The sequence below is a fragment of the Globicephala melas genome, chromosome 4 (genome assembly GCF_963455315.2).
Source record: "Globicephala melas chromosome 4, mGloMel1.2, whole genome shotgun sequence".
NCBI classification, from domain to species: domain Eukaryota; kingdom Metazoa; phylum Chordata; class Mammalia; order Artiodactyla; family Delphinidae; genus Globicephala; species Globicephala melas.
In genome coordinates, this window is record NC_083317.1 from 69,769,224 (window position 1) to 69,782,757 (window position 13,534).

Sequence of the window (13,534 nt, forward strand, 5' to 3'; positions counted from 1 at the left end):
GTTCATTTAGATGAAAGCTGGAGGTGCTGACTTTTCACCCTCATGGAGACTCTTTTGTCTGTTGGAAAAGATCTTGATGTGAAGAGCTTATGTCCCAATGGGCTCTGAAGATGAAAAGGCTTTCTGCCCTATATGGATGCCACTGGATTTGGAATTGTCCCTGTGGTTCAGATTTCTGTGCACATGCTACCAGGATAGGAACAGCAGTATAGGGAAGAGAAGGGGACCAATAAGTAGGAATAAAGTAAGATAGACCCTAATGCAGTGTGCTTTTGGGACTCAGAGTGGTCCTTCATTTTGTGTTCCTAGTTTAATGGGAAAAATCAGACACAGACATTATAAATCATAGAGATTTACGTGTGAAAAAATGTATAAAAAACCCATAAAGCCTGAGTAGAGTGAACCTAGTTGCAGGGCAGGAATAAAGAAGTAGGCGTAGAGAAATGGCCTTGATGACATGGGGTGGGAGGGCAAAGCTGGGGCGAAGTGAGAGTAACATCGACATATATACACTACCGGATGTAAAATAGTTGACTGGTGGGAAGCAGCATAGCACAGGGAGATCAGCTCAGTGCTTTGCGATGACCTAGAGGGGTGGGATAGGGAGGATGGGAGGGAGGCACAAGAGCGAGGGGATATGGGGACACGTGTATGCATACGGCTGATTCGCTTTGTTGTGCAACGGAAACTAACACGGTATTGTGAAGCAATTATACTCCAATAAAGATCTATTTAAAAAAAATGGTGAGTTGGCAAAGGACTCATTGGAGAAGAAATTCCTGAACTAAGTGTGTAAAAGCTATGGCTTAGTAAGCAGGAGGCAGGGGCTTGCTTGCACTATGCATTTGAGACTTGAATCTGGCTAAGGGATGGGGGAAGGAATATCCTGAGGCAAGGTGTTTGCCAGCTTTAGTCTAACATTGTGGTAGGAGCAATCGCAAGGGCAACAAGTTTCCTAGTGTTAAGAGACAGTGTTTCTGCACCAGGCTGATTCTCCCCCTCCCCCATGTCCTGTTGCTGTCACCATAGCATCCTTCTTCTGGCACCAAGTGGCCCAGACACCAAGATGGGCAGCCAAGTGGTTTTCAGGGAAGCCAGCCATGCCAGGACCTGGTGGTACATAGCCTCAGGACCTCAGCTGAAAGTGCAACCAGGAGATGGGCTTTGCTAAGCGTTCTGCTAAAAGGCCTACCAGGGCCCTTCTCCTACATCATGAAAGATGTACTAATACTTACTGTAGGTTTTGTGCTCTCCACGCTTACAAACAATTGAATTTATGGATTTATTACCCAGAGAATTTTCACCCTGACCTTCCCATCATACACCCTTCTCTAGATGTGCAATTTCCAGTGTGAAAAAAATGTATGTGTGATACTTCTATGGTTTTTATATTAAGTAAATTATTTATAGAAAGCCAAAGGAGACAAGAATGTTTGGGTATATAATCTATTCAGGCAGATGTATTGAAATGCATTTACCTTATATAGCTCAAGCCATGGAGAGCAATAAGGATGAGTTTACAATGATTCTTGTGTCATTGGAGCTAAAGCAAGACAAAAGGAATTTAAAGGACTTTTCTGTAAATATCTAGTGATGTTAGGAACTTTTGTGATTTCTTCTGATATCAGCTACTGGCGTCAAAGCTTCCAAAACAATATTATGATGAATACCAGGGAGATTTTATAGACCTGTTGTCCAACTAGATGGTGGATGATGAGGTAAGACTAATGAACAGCTAGACCCCCTATCTTTTTTTTTTTTGACATCTTTATTGTGGTATAATTGCTTTACAATGGTGTGTTAGTTTCTGCTTTATAACAAAGTGAATCAGTTATACACCTACATATATCCCCATATCTCTTCCCTCTTGCGTCTCCCTCCCTCCCACCTTCCCTATCCCACCCCTCTAGGTAGACCCCCTATCTTTTAGCAATTACATAATACAGTATGTGGAAGACCTGCCTTTGGGGTGTGATTGAATACCATCACTGAACTCCAGAAGAACAGACTGAAATGAGTTTTCCTTCTTGAGTTGTGTCTTTGAAGTCAGTGTAGAAAATGGTGGGCCAGCTTAGTGAGTTATGCATCTGGGGTACTCACAATCCACCAAAACCTTGGATGCCACCTGTACATATGTGAACTCTGTGGGGTCCCAGCCTAGCACTTGTAAGGACACCACTCCTGGTCTTCGGGGCTGTTAAACCCATACAACTAATAGAACTGTTTTCTCTCTTTGTGTAGGACATGTGGTCCTTCTTTACTTTCAACTCACTTTGAGGTCAGTGGAAAGCAGAACCAATATTTTGTGATTAGAAAAAATAACAGCTCTCAGTCCTGTGGATGCAGCCATAAGGCATTTGCCGTATCCTGAATTTGCATTCTGTGGTGACTTGTACACAATGTATCCTTTCAGAATAGTTTTACAAAATTTACATGAAACCAAAAAGGGTAGAAGACTTTTTTAGGTGTAACATAAAACGTGAAAGAAATGAGGCAAAACATTTTAGAAAGAAAATTGAATTTATGAATGAGCAAAGTTTCTAGTATCTTCATGCACATCGTGAAGAGGTTTCAGGAATTCCTCACCAAAATGAAAATTGTAGATTCTTGTAGAAGCGGTATGTTTAATTAAAAAATACATTTCAAAAAAAAGAAAGTTTTCATAAACAATATGCCACTGTGGAAGGAAAAAAATTTTCTAGTATATTCATACACATGATGAAGAGGTTTCAGGAATTCCTCACCAAAATACAAATTGTAGATTCTTGTAAAAGCAGTATGTTTAATTTAAAAATACATTTCAAAAAAAAGAAAGTTTTCATAAACAACATGCCACTGTGGAAGGAAAAAAAATTTCTAGTATATTCAGTTAATATGCATGTGGTACACAAATATATTATATTTTGATTGCTAATGAAGGGCTTCCCAGCTAAAAGAATGTTTCACATAGACAATGGACTTATTAGGATGTGCTCAGTCTGTAAACTCTCATGGGCTTTATTCCAATTTTCATCTTTATGTCAAGCAGACAGCTCTCATCTCCTGTGCTGCTTAGAAACGTGCTGCTGTGATTAAATTACCTAAAATTATGGAGCCTTTGTCCCAGGTCTTAGGCCAATAGCATTGACATGTTTATTCTAACCCCATGATGGTATCTGAGACCCTAATATCAACAGCTGTTTAGTTGCTTGGTCATCAAGCCCATCAGAAGCTCACATTCTGAGGGATGGATACCCTGTAGATAAAAAGACACATGTCATCTCCAGGGAGTAACCTGTGCTGCCTAAACTTCTTAATGGTGGGAGGGTGGACAACAATGACATGGTAGCCTAAGGATGTGACTACCTTATTCTCCAATGAGATTTCAGGCATTGATCGTAGGAGTGGTTATTTGAAGTGGGGAGGGAGAGTAACACAGAATGGCAGCTGGTAGCCTGAAGTTTTTCTTTGTTTTCATGAGGTACTTTGAGGTTAAAAATGGCTTACATTACTAGAGTCTAGCCTTTAGAGGAACATACAGATGGAGTGAAGGAAGATACAGAATAGAATCACAGACATGGAACTAGGGGAGATAGTTATGGTTTTATTGATTTTTATTTAACTTAGATGGTACTTCCAGTGGAATTAGACATTGTTATAAGCACTTCACAAATATTAACTCCTTAATCCTGATAACAACCCTATAGGATAGATACCAATATTATCTTCATTTACTGATGAGAAAACCAAGATACACAGAGATCAAGTAATTGGCCCAGAGTCACAGAGCTAGCCAGTGGTAGAGCAAGGCTTTGAATGCACTCTGTCTAATCTGTCCATTTTGTAGATGAAGAAACAGAGGCCTGAGTTTCTGTCCAGTGCTGCCATCTCTCTGTTGCAATCCATAGAGTAGGCACCAGTAGATTATTCTTTTTTTTTTTTTTTTTTTTGTGGTATGCGGGCCTCTCACTGTTGTGGCCTCTCCCGTTGCAGAGCACAGGCTCCGGACGCGCAGGCTCAGCGGCCATGGCTCACGGGCCCAGCCGCTCCGCGGCATGTGGGATCTTCCCGGACCAGGGCACAAACCCGTGTCCCCTGCATCGGCAGGTGGACTCTCAACCACTGCGCCACCAGGGAAGCCCTACACCAGTAGATTATTCTTGAATCATACAATCAGGGCAGGAAAATTATACCAACAGAATTTTCTCTTTTAATCAACTTGAACAAAATATCATTAAAAGATGAGTGTTGGTGTCAAGAATTCTCTAGTCATTGGTAAAGCTTTGGAACGTGTTCTGTGACCATGCATCAAGTCTTCTATTCTTAGGTATTAAGGAAGAAATTGGGCAGTTTAGAGAGGTGGCTTGGAAATTGAAGGAAGCATGGATAAAAAATATTATGGAAGTCTGCTGGTGGCTAAGAGTTTGTTGTTTGTTGGCTTATTTATATAGATTTTCTTGATTTCATTAGTATCTTCATATTCCCGTGACCAATCATGGGAATTCATTCAACTCATGCAATTCAGAGTCTATGAAGTTGGACCTCCAACCTCATGGATTACCCTGCCAAGCTTCCTATTTTTCCAGTTTGTGGCTGAGAAATCAACTAGAGGATGCATTTCCTATTGGTCTAGAGGCACTGGATTTTACCTTTTTATTTCTTCTCCTTGAAACATTCTATTTCATCTCAACTTCATTCTTTGAAGTAGGTGTTTTGGGTTAGGGAGAGCACATTTAATTTTTCCAGAGGAAAATTATGTACTAATGGTGCATATTGAAACACCTAGAAGAATACAGGAAGATGAGAACTTTTGCACATGGTTGGTGGGAGTAAATCAGAGAGCAATTCGTCAGTACCTAGTGAAGCTGGTGATGTGTATTCACTAAAACCCAGCAGTTTCACCTTGAAATACATGCTTTAGAATTGAGAGCTGTGCTCCTCAATGTGCGATCTATAGATGGTGAAGGTTTGTGAGCTATGTTTCCAGTCCACAGGGAGATGAATACAGAAAATGAGAGTGAGCATTTACTATACTGTGTTTGATACTGTAGCTTTGTAGTATAGTCTGAAGTCTGGGAGTGTGATTCTTCCAACTTCATTCTTCCTTCTCCAGATTGTTTTGGCTATTCGGAGTCTTTTGTGTTTCTGTTCAAATTAAAAATTTTTTTGTTCTAGTTCTGTGAAAAATACCATTGATATGGATTGCATTGAATCTGTAGATTGCCTTGGATAGTATGGTCATTTTAACAATATTGATTCTTCCAATCCAAAAACACGGTATATCTTTCCATCTGTTTGTGTTGTCGTCAGTTTCTTTCATCAGCGTATTATAACTTTCAGAGTACAGGTCTTTTGCCTCCTTAGGTAGGTTGATTCCTAGGCGTTTATTTTACTCTTTTTGATGCAATGATAAATGGGATTATTTCCTTAATTTCTCTTTCTGATATTTTGTTATTAGTGTATGTAAGTGCAAAAGATTTCTGTATATTAATTTCGTATCCTACAACTTTACTGAATTCATTGATGAACTCTAGCAGTTTTCTGGTAGTGTCTTTAGCATTGTCTATATATAAGCATTGTGTCATTTCCAATTTGGATTCCTTTTATTTCTTTTTCTTCTCTGATTGCTGTGACTAGCACTTCCAAAACTATGTTGAATAAAAGTGATGAAAATGGGCATCCTTATCTTGTTGCTGATCTTAGAGGAAATGCTTTCAGCTTTTTACTGTTGAGTATGTTGTTGGCTGTGGGTTTGTCATATATGGCCTTTATTATGTTGAGGTATGTTCCCTCTATGCCCACTTTCTGGAGAGAGTTTTATCATAAAGGGATGTTGAATTTTATCAAGAGCCTTTTCTGGAACAGGATAGAAAGCCCATAAATAAACACATGCACTTATGGTCAATTAATCTACAACAAAGGCAAGAATATACAATGGAGAAAAGACAGTCTCTTCAATAAGTGGTGCTGGAAAAACTGGACAGCTACACGTAAAAGAACAAAATTAGAACATTCTCTAACACCATGTACAAAAACAAACTCAAAATGGATTAAAGACCTAAACATAAGACCGGATACTATAAAACTCCTAGAGAAAAACATAGGTGCAGAATACTCTTTGACATAAATCACAACAATATTTTTTTGGATCTCTCCCCTAGAATAACAGAAACAAAAGCAAAAATAAACAAAGGGAACCTAATTAAATGTAAAAGCTTTTGCACAGCAAAGGAAACCATAAACAAAATTAAAAGACAACCACGGACTGGGAGAAAATACTGCGAATGATGCTACCAACAAGGGATTAATTTCCAAAATATACAAATAGCTCATACAGCTTAATATCAAAAAACCAAACAACCCAGTCAAAAAATGGCCAGAAGACCTAAATAGACATTTCTCCAAAGACATACAGATGGCCAACAGGTGCATGAAATGGTGTTCAATATCGCTAATCATTAGAGAAAGGCAAATTAAAACTGCAGTGAGGTATCACCTCACACTGGTCAGAATGGCCATCATGAAAAAGTCTACAAATAACAAATGCTACAGAAGATGTGGAGAAAAAGGAACCCTCCTACGCTGTTGGTGCGAATGTACATTAATGCAGCCACTATGGAGAACGATATGGAGATCCCTTTAAAAACTAAAAATAGAATTATCATATGATCCAATGATCTCTCTCCTGGGCAGATATCCAGAGAAAACTCTAATTTGAAAAGATACATGCACCCCAGTGTTCATAGCAGCACTATTTACAACAGCCAAGACATGGAAGCAACCTAAATATCCATTGACAGATGAATGGATAAAGATGTGGGGTGTGTGTGTGTGTGTGTGTGTGTGTGTGTGTGTGTGTGTACACACACACAATGGAATATTACTCAGCCATAAAAAAGAATGACAGTGCCATTTGCAGCAACATGGATGGACCTAGAGATCATCATACTAAGTGAAGGAATTCGGACAGAGAAAGACAAGTATCATAGGATATCACTTACATGTGGAATCTAAAAAAATATGATACAAATGAACTTATTTACAAAGCAGAAATAGACTCACAGACATAGAAAACAAACTTATGATTACCAAAGGGGAAAGTGATGGGGGAGGATAAATTGGGAGTTTGGGATTAACATATACACTCTACTGTATATCAATTAGATAAACAACAAGGACCTACTGTGTAGCACAGGGAACTATATTCAATATCTTATAATAACCTATAATGGCAAAGAATCTGAAAAAGAATATATATATGTATATATATACACATATGTTTGTATAACTGAATCACTTTGCTGTACATCTGAAACCAACACAACTTTGTAAATCGACTATAGTTCAATTAAAAGAAAGATTAAAAAAACTGAAGCAAATATGGCAAAAATGTCTACACTTATCATATCTAGGTGATGGGTATTTAGATGTTAAATTTTTTCTATATTTTTTTCTATTTGAAAAATATCTCATAGTGGGACTTCCCCGGCGGTCCAGTTGTTAAGACTTCGTGCTTCCACTGCAGGGGGTGAGGGTTCGATCCCTGGTTGGGGAACTAAGATCCCACGTGCTGAGTGGTGCAGCCAAAACAAAATGAAAAAAATAAAAATATCTCATAGTAAAATCAGCCTCAGAATATTATTTTTTCTGATCTAGGAAGCAAGTTGGACATACCAGGGAACTTTATTCCTGCAGTGTCCAAGGACACATTTGTCTTCCTAGTGACGTAAAACCAGATACCAATCTTATGGACAGTTTTTAATGCCTCAGGGCTGAAGAGGAAGCATTGGTTCGGAACCCTGGAGAGATGTAGAGGTGCCTGGATTCTGGTCCTAGCTTTATGGCTAACTAATTTGTGACCATGGATTTCCCATATACAAGCTTTCATTGCCTTATCTGTAAAATTAGTGAGACTGAGATTGTTTTCAGCATTGAAATTTAATAACATATAAATTATATATAAATGTCTATATGAAATGTCACATAGACTAACAACTTGATGTTCTTTTTTACAATAATTATAGAGGCTAACAGAATTCATGGAGTGGACACAGATGTGGGAATAAGATTAAATATATGTGCAGTGGAGTCAGATCTGGGTTTAAATTTTGCCTGTCTGCCACACTAATGATGACCCTGGGTTTCCTGGAACACTCTATTTCCTAAGATGATACTTATACTTAGTACCTGTCTCAGCTTGGAAAGATTTGGTGAGATAACAGTATTACTGTTGTAGTTGTTACAGATTGGTCAGTTAGCTGTTGTGCCCGGAAAGGTACTAGAATAAATTCTCAAACAGCTCATTGCAGCCCATCTTCCAAAGATGGGGTGAGCATCACATGGCAATAATTCTTTGAAGTAGCAATAAACTAAGTACACATTTTCTAGACTAAACGATGCCACATCTTTTTGTAACCATGCATTCAAAGTGATTTAGAAATAGTCCTGTCTCAATACGGGACCCTCACTAGATGACAAGTTAGAGGTTGCTTCCAACTCTTCAGTTCTCTTTTATGTGGGCTGTGGTTGAATGGCCCTGATGGTTTACACAGAATAAACTTGAAACAAAATTGAGAATACTCTTGATTTTTAATTTGTACTTTATAATCTGTACACTTGCCATTAATTTGTACAGAATGCACCAAAGCAGAATCAGATGATAGAGAGAGGAGCAGAATGGTCAGTCAAAATTTGCATTCATGAATCTCAAAGCCAGGCTGTGGTTCGTCATGGAACAGAAAACTTAGGCAGTCATCCGTCTTGCTTAGTAACACAAGGCACAGTTAATGTGGCTGGGCCTCTAGCTCTGCTGACACAACATATACTGATAAATCTAAGTTTTGAAGGCTTGGATTTAACAGAGACTTGTGGTATCACAGGGGCCTGGTGAATGAAAAGCCTCTGGGGCTTATCAGCAGAGAGATAAGAGGCCCAGGTCCCACTACTAGTGCTGCAGTGGTGCTGCTGAGATGTTTATCACCCGGGCTTCTGAGAACAGGAGTTTGACCCATACCAAACACTTCAGAAATAATGTCAACACACCCAAGACCACAGCCAGCACAGAATTCTCTGAGATAAGATTACAGCTTTGTCCTTAAAGGGATGTCAACCAAGTCAGTCGATCCCTAAATATTCCCTGAGCTGAGCAACCCTATGAGTTATCCTTCATACCAGGGGGCTTTAGAAGCTCAATTTTGAATGCTTCTACATGCAGATATTCTGTTCTTGTTTTCTAAAGTACGCACAGAACTCTAACCATATCTAAGAAAGTTCCCGCAGGGTCAGGAGCCTGAGCTTGGTGCCTGTGAGATCAGCCGGTTATAGAGGCTGGAGGCAGCTCTTGACTGGCAAAAATATTTATTCTCTTTATTTTAAGATTTGGTTTCTAATGTATTGGACAGGTCTAGGCCATCGGGCCTCCAAGGCCAGGTTAGACCTCTAGTCTCGGTCTACTGTATAGGAAAAGATGATTCGGTCTTTGAGACAAGTGGGCGTAAAAAGCCACGGCAGTACTTTTTATAAATACCTAGTCATGTGTTTGGTTTAACTACCAGTATGCAAACTGGTACCAGGGCCACAGGGCCCATCAGGGGTTGAGGTGAAGCTGGTCAGGTATTCTCCCAAGACCTCTTTGGCAATGAGAAGCAGCAGCATAAGAGAGACAACTCACCTGTGATGTGTCATCCAGATACGAACTGTATCACTTCTTGCTTAGAAATGCCTCACATTCATTCCTTTGTCCTCCCCGTGTCCTCCTAGTGTGGGCTTCTAGATTCCAATCCCTCTTCCCAGGGCTATGTTGTCTGTAGTTACCAGATTAATTAAAAAACAAACAAGCAAACAAAAGCGCTTTTTGCCCCCTTTCCCATTAGCGTCTCACAATAAAGTTCGTACTCCTCTAGTTTACTATTAAATGTTTTCACTCTTCTTTCTGTCCAGTTTCTCCTTCTCTGTTCATCTTTATTTCATTGGAAGGGTCTGCTTAAGGGCTGTGTTCACTTGTTTCTCCATTTTCCTGCCTCTGTGCTTTTGTTCCTGCCATCTCCCGCTTTTGGAATTCCTTCTCCCTTCCCTTCTACTCAGACACATCTCTTCCGTTAAAGCTTTTCAGACCAGTCCTGCCTGCGCTGATCTGACCCTCCTCTCAGCTCTGCTTCCTTATGGTCTGCAGTCCATGCCAGCCCTCTGGCAATTAACCACATACTGCTTTGTGCATTCATCTTTATTTTGCGTGCTCTGTCTTGCTCTTTGACTCTTCTCTTTCCCTCTTTGTGTGTGTGTGTGTGTGTGTGTGTGTGTGTGTGTGTGTAGCTAGATAAGGCATCTATGAAAATAGAATCTGTGTCTTATACAACTTCATAATACTCATAGGTGCTCTATGACATTGTTATTGGTTAATGGTTCTTGCTTAGAATCTTGATTTTGCAGGAGTCTTTGTCTTCTGTCTGCAGCTGGCCTTGACATTCTGCCTGGTGCCCTAGCTTCCTGAGGTTGGAGCTGTCTTTCTCCCAGGCTGGCAGCCTGCCTTAACTGCCCCTGACACGCCGTGTCTGTCTATTCTTTTTCCTCAGATGCGTACTCTCATTCAAGTGAAAACGGAGGCAAGTCCGAGTCGGTGGCCAACCTGCAGGCCCAGCCCTCCCTGAACTCCATCCACAGTTCCCCTGGGCCCAAGCGCTCCACCAACACCCTGAAGAAGTGGCTGACGAGTCCCGTGCGGCGGCTCAACAGCGGGAAGGCAGACGGAAACATCAAGAAGCAGAAGAAAGTACGAGACGGTCGGAAGAGCTTCGACCTGGGATCTCCCAAGCCTGGGGATGAGACGACCCCTCAGGGAGACAGCGCTGACGAGGTACTTACTCGAAGCCCCGGAGCCTTCCATCGGGAGGGGTTTCTGATGTACCTCCTTCCTGGAGCCTCAAGAGGCATCCTTCCCCGGGGTTTGTAAACTAGCCAGACTCTAGTTCCCAGTAGTTGGTCTTCTTGGGCCTAGGTGATCTTTGTATTCTCAAGACATTGCCAGTTTGAATATAGTTCCCTGTGCTGTACAGTAGGACCTTGTTGTTTATCCATTCTAAATGTAATAGTTTGCATCTACCAACCCCAAACTCCCAGTCCATCCTTCTCTCTCCCCTCCTCCCCGTGGCAACCACAAGTCTGTTCTCTGTGTCTATGAATCTGTTTAGTTCCATTTTAAAAAAAAATTAAAAACAGTAGGAAAAAAAAAAGACATTGCCAGTTTGATTTGTGACTGGTTGAAGTCTGGCACCTAGAGTGTCCAGCAGACAGACACCATTTTGCCAGATTTGGAGATGCGTGTCGGGGCCCACGGGGAGCCAGCTGGTCACCAAGTCCCCAGCCTCTACTAAAGACCGCATTAAACCTGCCAGGCCTGGAAAACAGAAGACTGGCTTGGGAGATTATGGCTGTTTTCGAGTATGTTGAGCAGTGGCATTTATAACATGGAGTAGACAACTCCTGGTTGCTCCAGAAGGCAGAATTATGATTAACAGGTGAAGGTTTACAGTAGCCAAGGTTGCAGCCTTTAATGGGGGCTCAACCAGGGATGAAATGGGGCTTCATGAAAACAGATGAACACCCATACTGAAAAGGTTTGGGAGACTGTATGACCTCACATAACAGTTGGAGAGACCAGTGTTGGCTGAGAGGTCAGACTGGGCAACGACCTCTTACATCCCTTCCAAAACTGGGATTCTGTGATCAAAATATAGTGGGTATTTGGTTCGGGTATGAGATAATTATTTTATCTGGCAAACTAACCTACTCTAGTCACTGACATGGCTAAGAAATTCTTCCTGGTGTGAAACCAGACTCTCTTTGTAGTTTTAGGCTGTCTACCTTTTCTCCCTCTGAATGGCAGTAGAGCCTGGTGATATTTAGATTGTAGTTTGAGTCCTTCATAAACTTAAAAGTTAGTTTCTCTCCAACCACTCTCTCAGCTTTCGCTCTTCCTGGCTAATCGATAAAGTAGATGTTTTTCGTGTGTGTGTGTGTGTGTGTGTGTGTGTGTGTGTGTGTTTTCCACCATTTGGACCTCATTGTCCTTTTGAGATAAGCAGGTGTGCCCATTCCACACAGGAGGACCCTGAAACTGAAAAAAACTAGGAGTGTGTTGAGAGAGGCGGGTATCTTATATGTTTCTTTTCTAAAAATCCCAAGTCCTGAACCAACTGGCATCTTTAACTGTAGGAAACAGTGACTAATGCTGCTCTTTTGTTCTAGAAGAGCAAGAAAGGTTGGGGTGAGGATGAGCCAGATGAAGAGTCACACACACCCCTCCCTCCGCCTATGAAGATCTTTGACAACGACCCCACGCAGGACGAGATGGTAGGACTTCCTTCTCACTTGGAAGAGCCATGTGTAAAACACGTGATTTCGTTTTGTGTGTGTGTCAGGGGTAGTAACACTCTCTCTCCCTTGTTATCTCTTATGCCGCATGAATCCGAGGTGACGTAGATTCCATCTGTGTTGGGGAGCCCTCCCCCAACCCTGGAGGTCTGACTTGCTTCTGGGCAGTACAGGGGTGGGTGTAAAATACTCAAAGCAGAAATCTGCCTGGTATCTCGTCCTGTTGATGAAGGGTAATGGCTCTGTCTTTGGAAGCAGCAGATCCCGAAAAGAACTATTGTCTCGAAGAGGAATCCAAGGTGGTGCTAGGTCATGATCATTTTGTTGTTCAACCGATGTGTTAGTTGATTGTTTTCCTCATCCTCAACTCTAAAATCCAAATCATGGTAACTTCCAGTCAAGCCCAGTGCAAACAAAGCACGAGGGATGGAGATGCTGCTAAGGGGAGGTTTTGTCAAAGTTGGACAAACCTAACATGCCAGGTTGCCTCAGTTCTTTGATTTGCAAAATTCTCTGGCTCACTGGCCTGCAGAGACTCTCTGGTGTCTGAAATGTGAATGTCCACCAAGCCTCTGGGCGCAGGGTCATCATCCCGATTGTTCTGGAGCAGAGGCTCAGGTTGAACGTGCTTCCTGGTACTGAGCTGAGGCTCGGGTAGGCCCCTGCTTTCGTTGTGTGCTCCGTCACTGGTCTTCCTAACTGTGCTGTCACTTCATTGTGTTTCTCTTGCTTCTCTAGCGTCGCTGTCCTGGAGGACTCTGGAGGCTGAGGTGGTGGTTTCAGTTTTTGATTGTCCTTCCCATTTGCTTTCCAGAGTATCGTTTTATTGTGCCGCTGGTGGTGGTTAGCCATCCCCCTGGGGCCTCCCTGTGCTCTCCAGTGCCCTGCCCTGCAGTCAGCAGCCCCTTCCGAGGTGGTGGGCCCAGCATGCACGGGCAGGGAGCAAACCTTCACAACGCCACCCAGGATACAATCCAGGAAGTACTGATGCAGTTGCTTCAGTGTTTCTGGTGATATCCCAGATCTTGTTTGAATTCTCTCTGCTTTGCATTTTGGATCGGTGGCCCCCAGACATTAGTTGAGGTCTTCCTCTGTGCTAAGCTAGAGGGACATTTTCCAGGAACAGGTCCATGACTAAGATGTGGTCGCTGCCCCCTCTGTGACTCACCCATGAGAAGCACACAGT

The 13,534-nt window shown here is 41.8% G+C and overlaps 1 protein-coding gene across 19 annotated transcripts in view; it reads left to right on the plus strand.

Moving 5' to 3' along the window:
• KALRN (kalirin RhoGEF kinase) overlaps positions 1-13,534 on the plus strand; it is a 646,553-nt gene that overhangs the window by 560,678 nt on the left and 72,341 nt on the right. For 14 of the 19 annotated variants that reach the window (XM_060298164.1, XM_030858647.2, XM_060298167.1 and 11 more), the window contains 2 exons: positions 10,551-10,831; positions 12,223-12,327. In XM_060298164.1, the coding sequence (XP_060154147.1) occupies positions 10,551-10,831; positions 12,223-12,327 (386 nt within the window). The remainder of the gene's footprint in view (positions 1-10,550; positions 10,832-12,222; positions 12,328-13,534) is intronic. The other 5 variants (XM_060298165.1, XM_060298171.1, XM_060298177.1 and 2 more) reach the window with 1 other exon arrangement.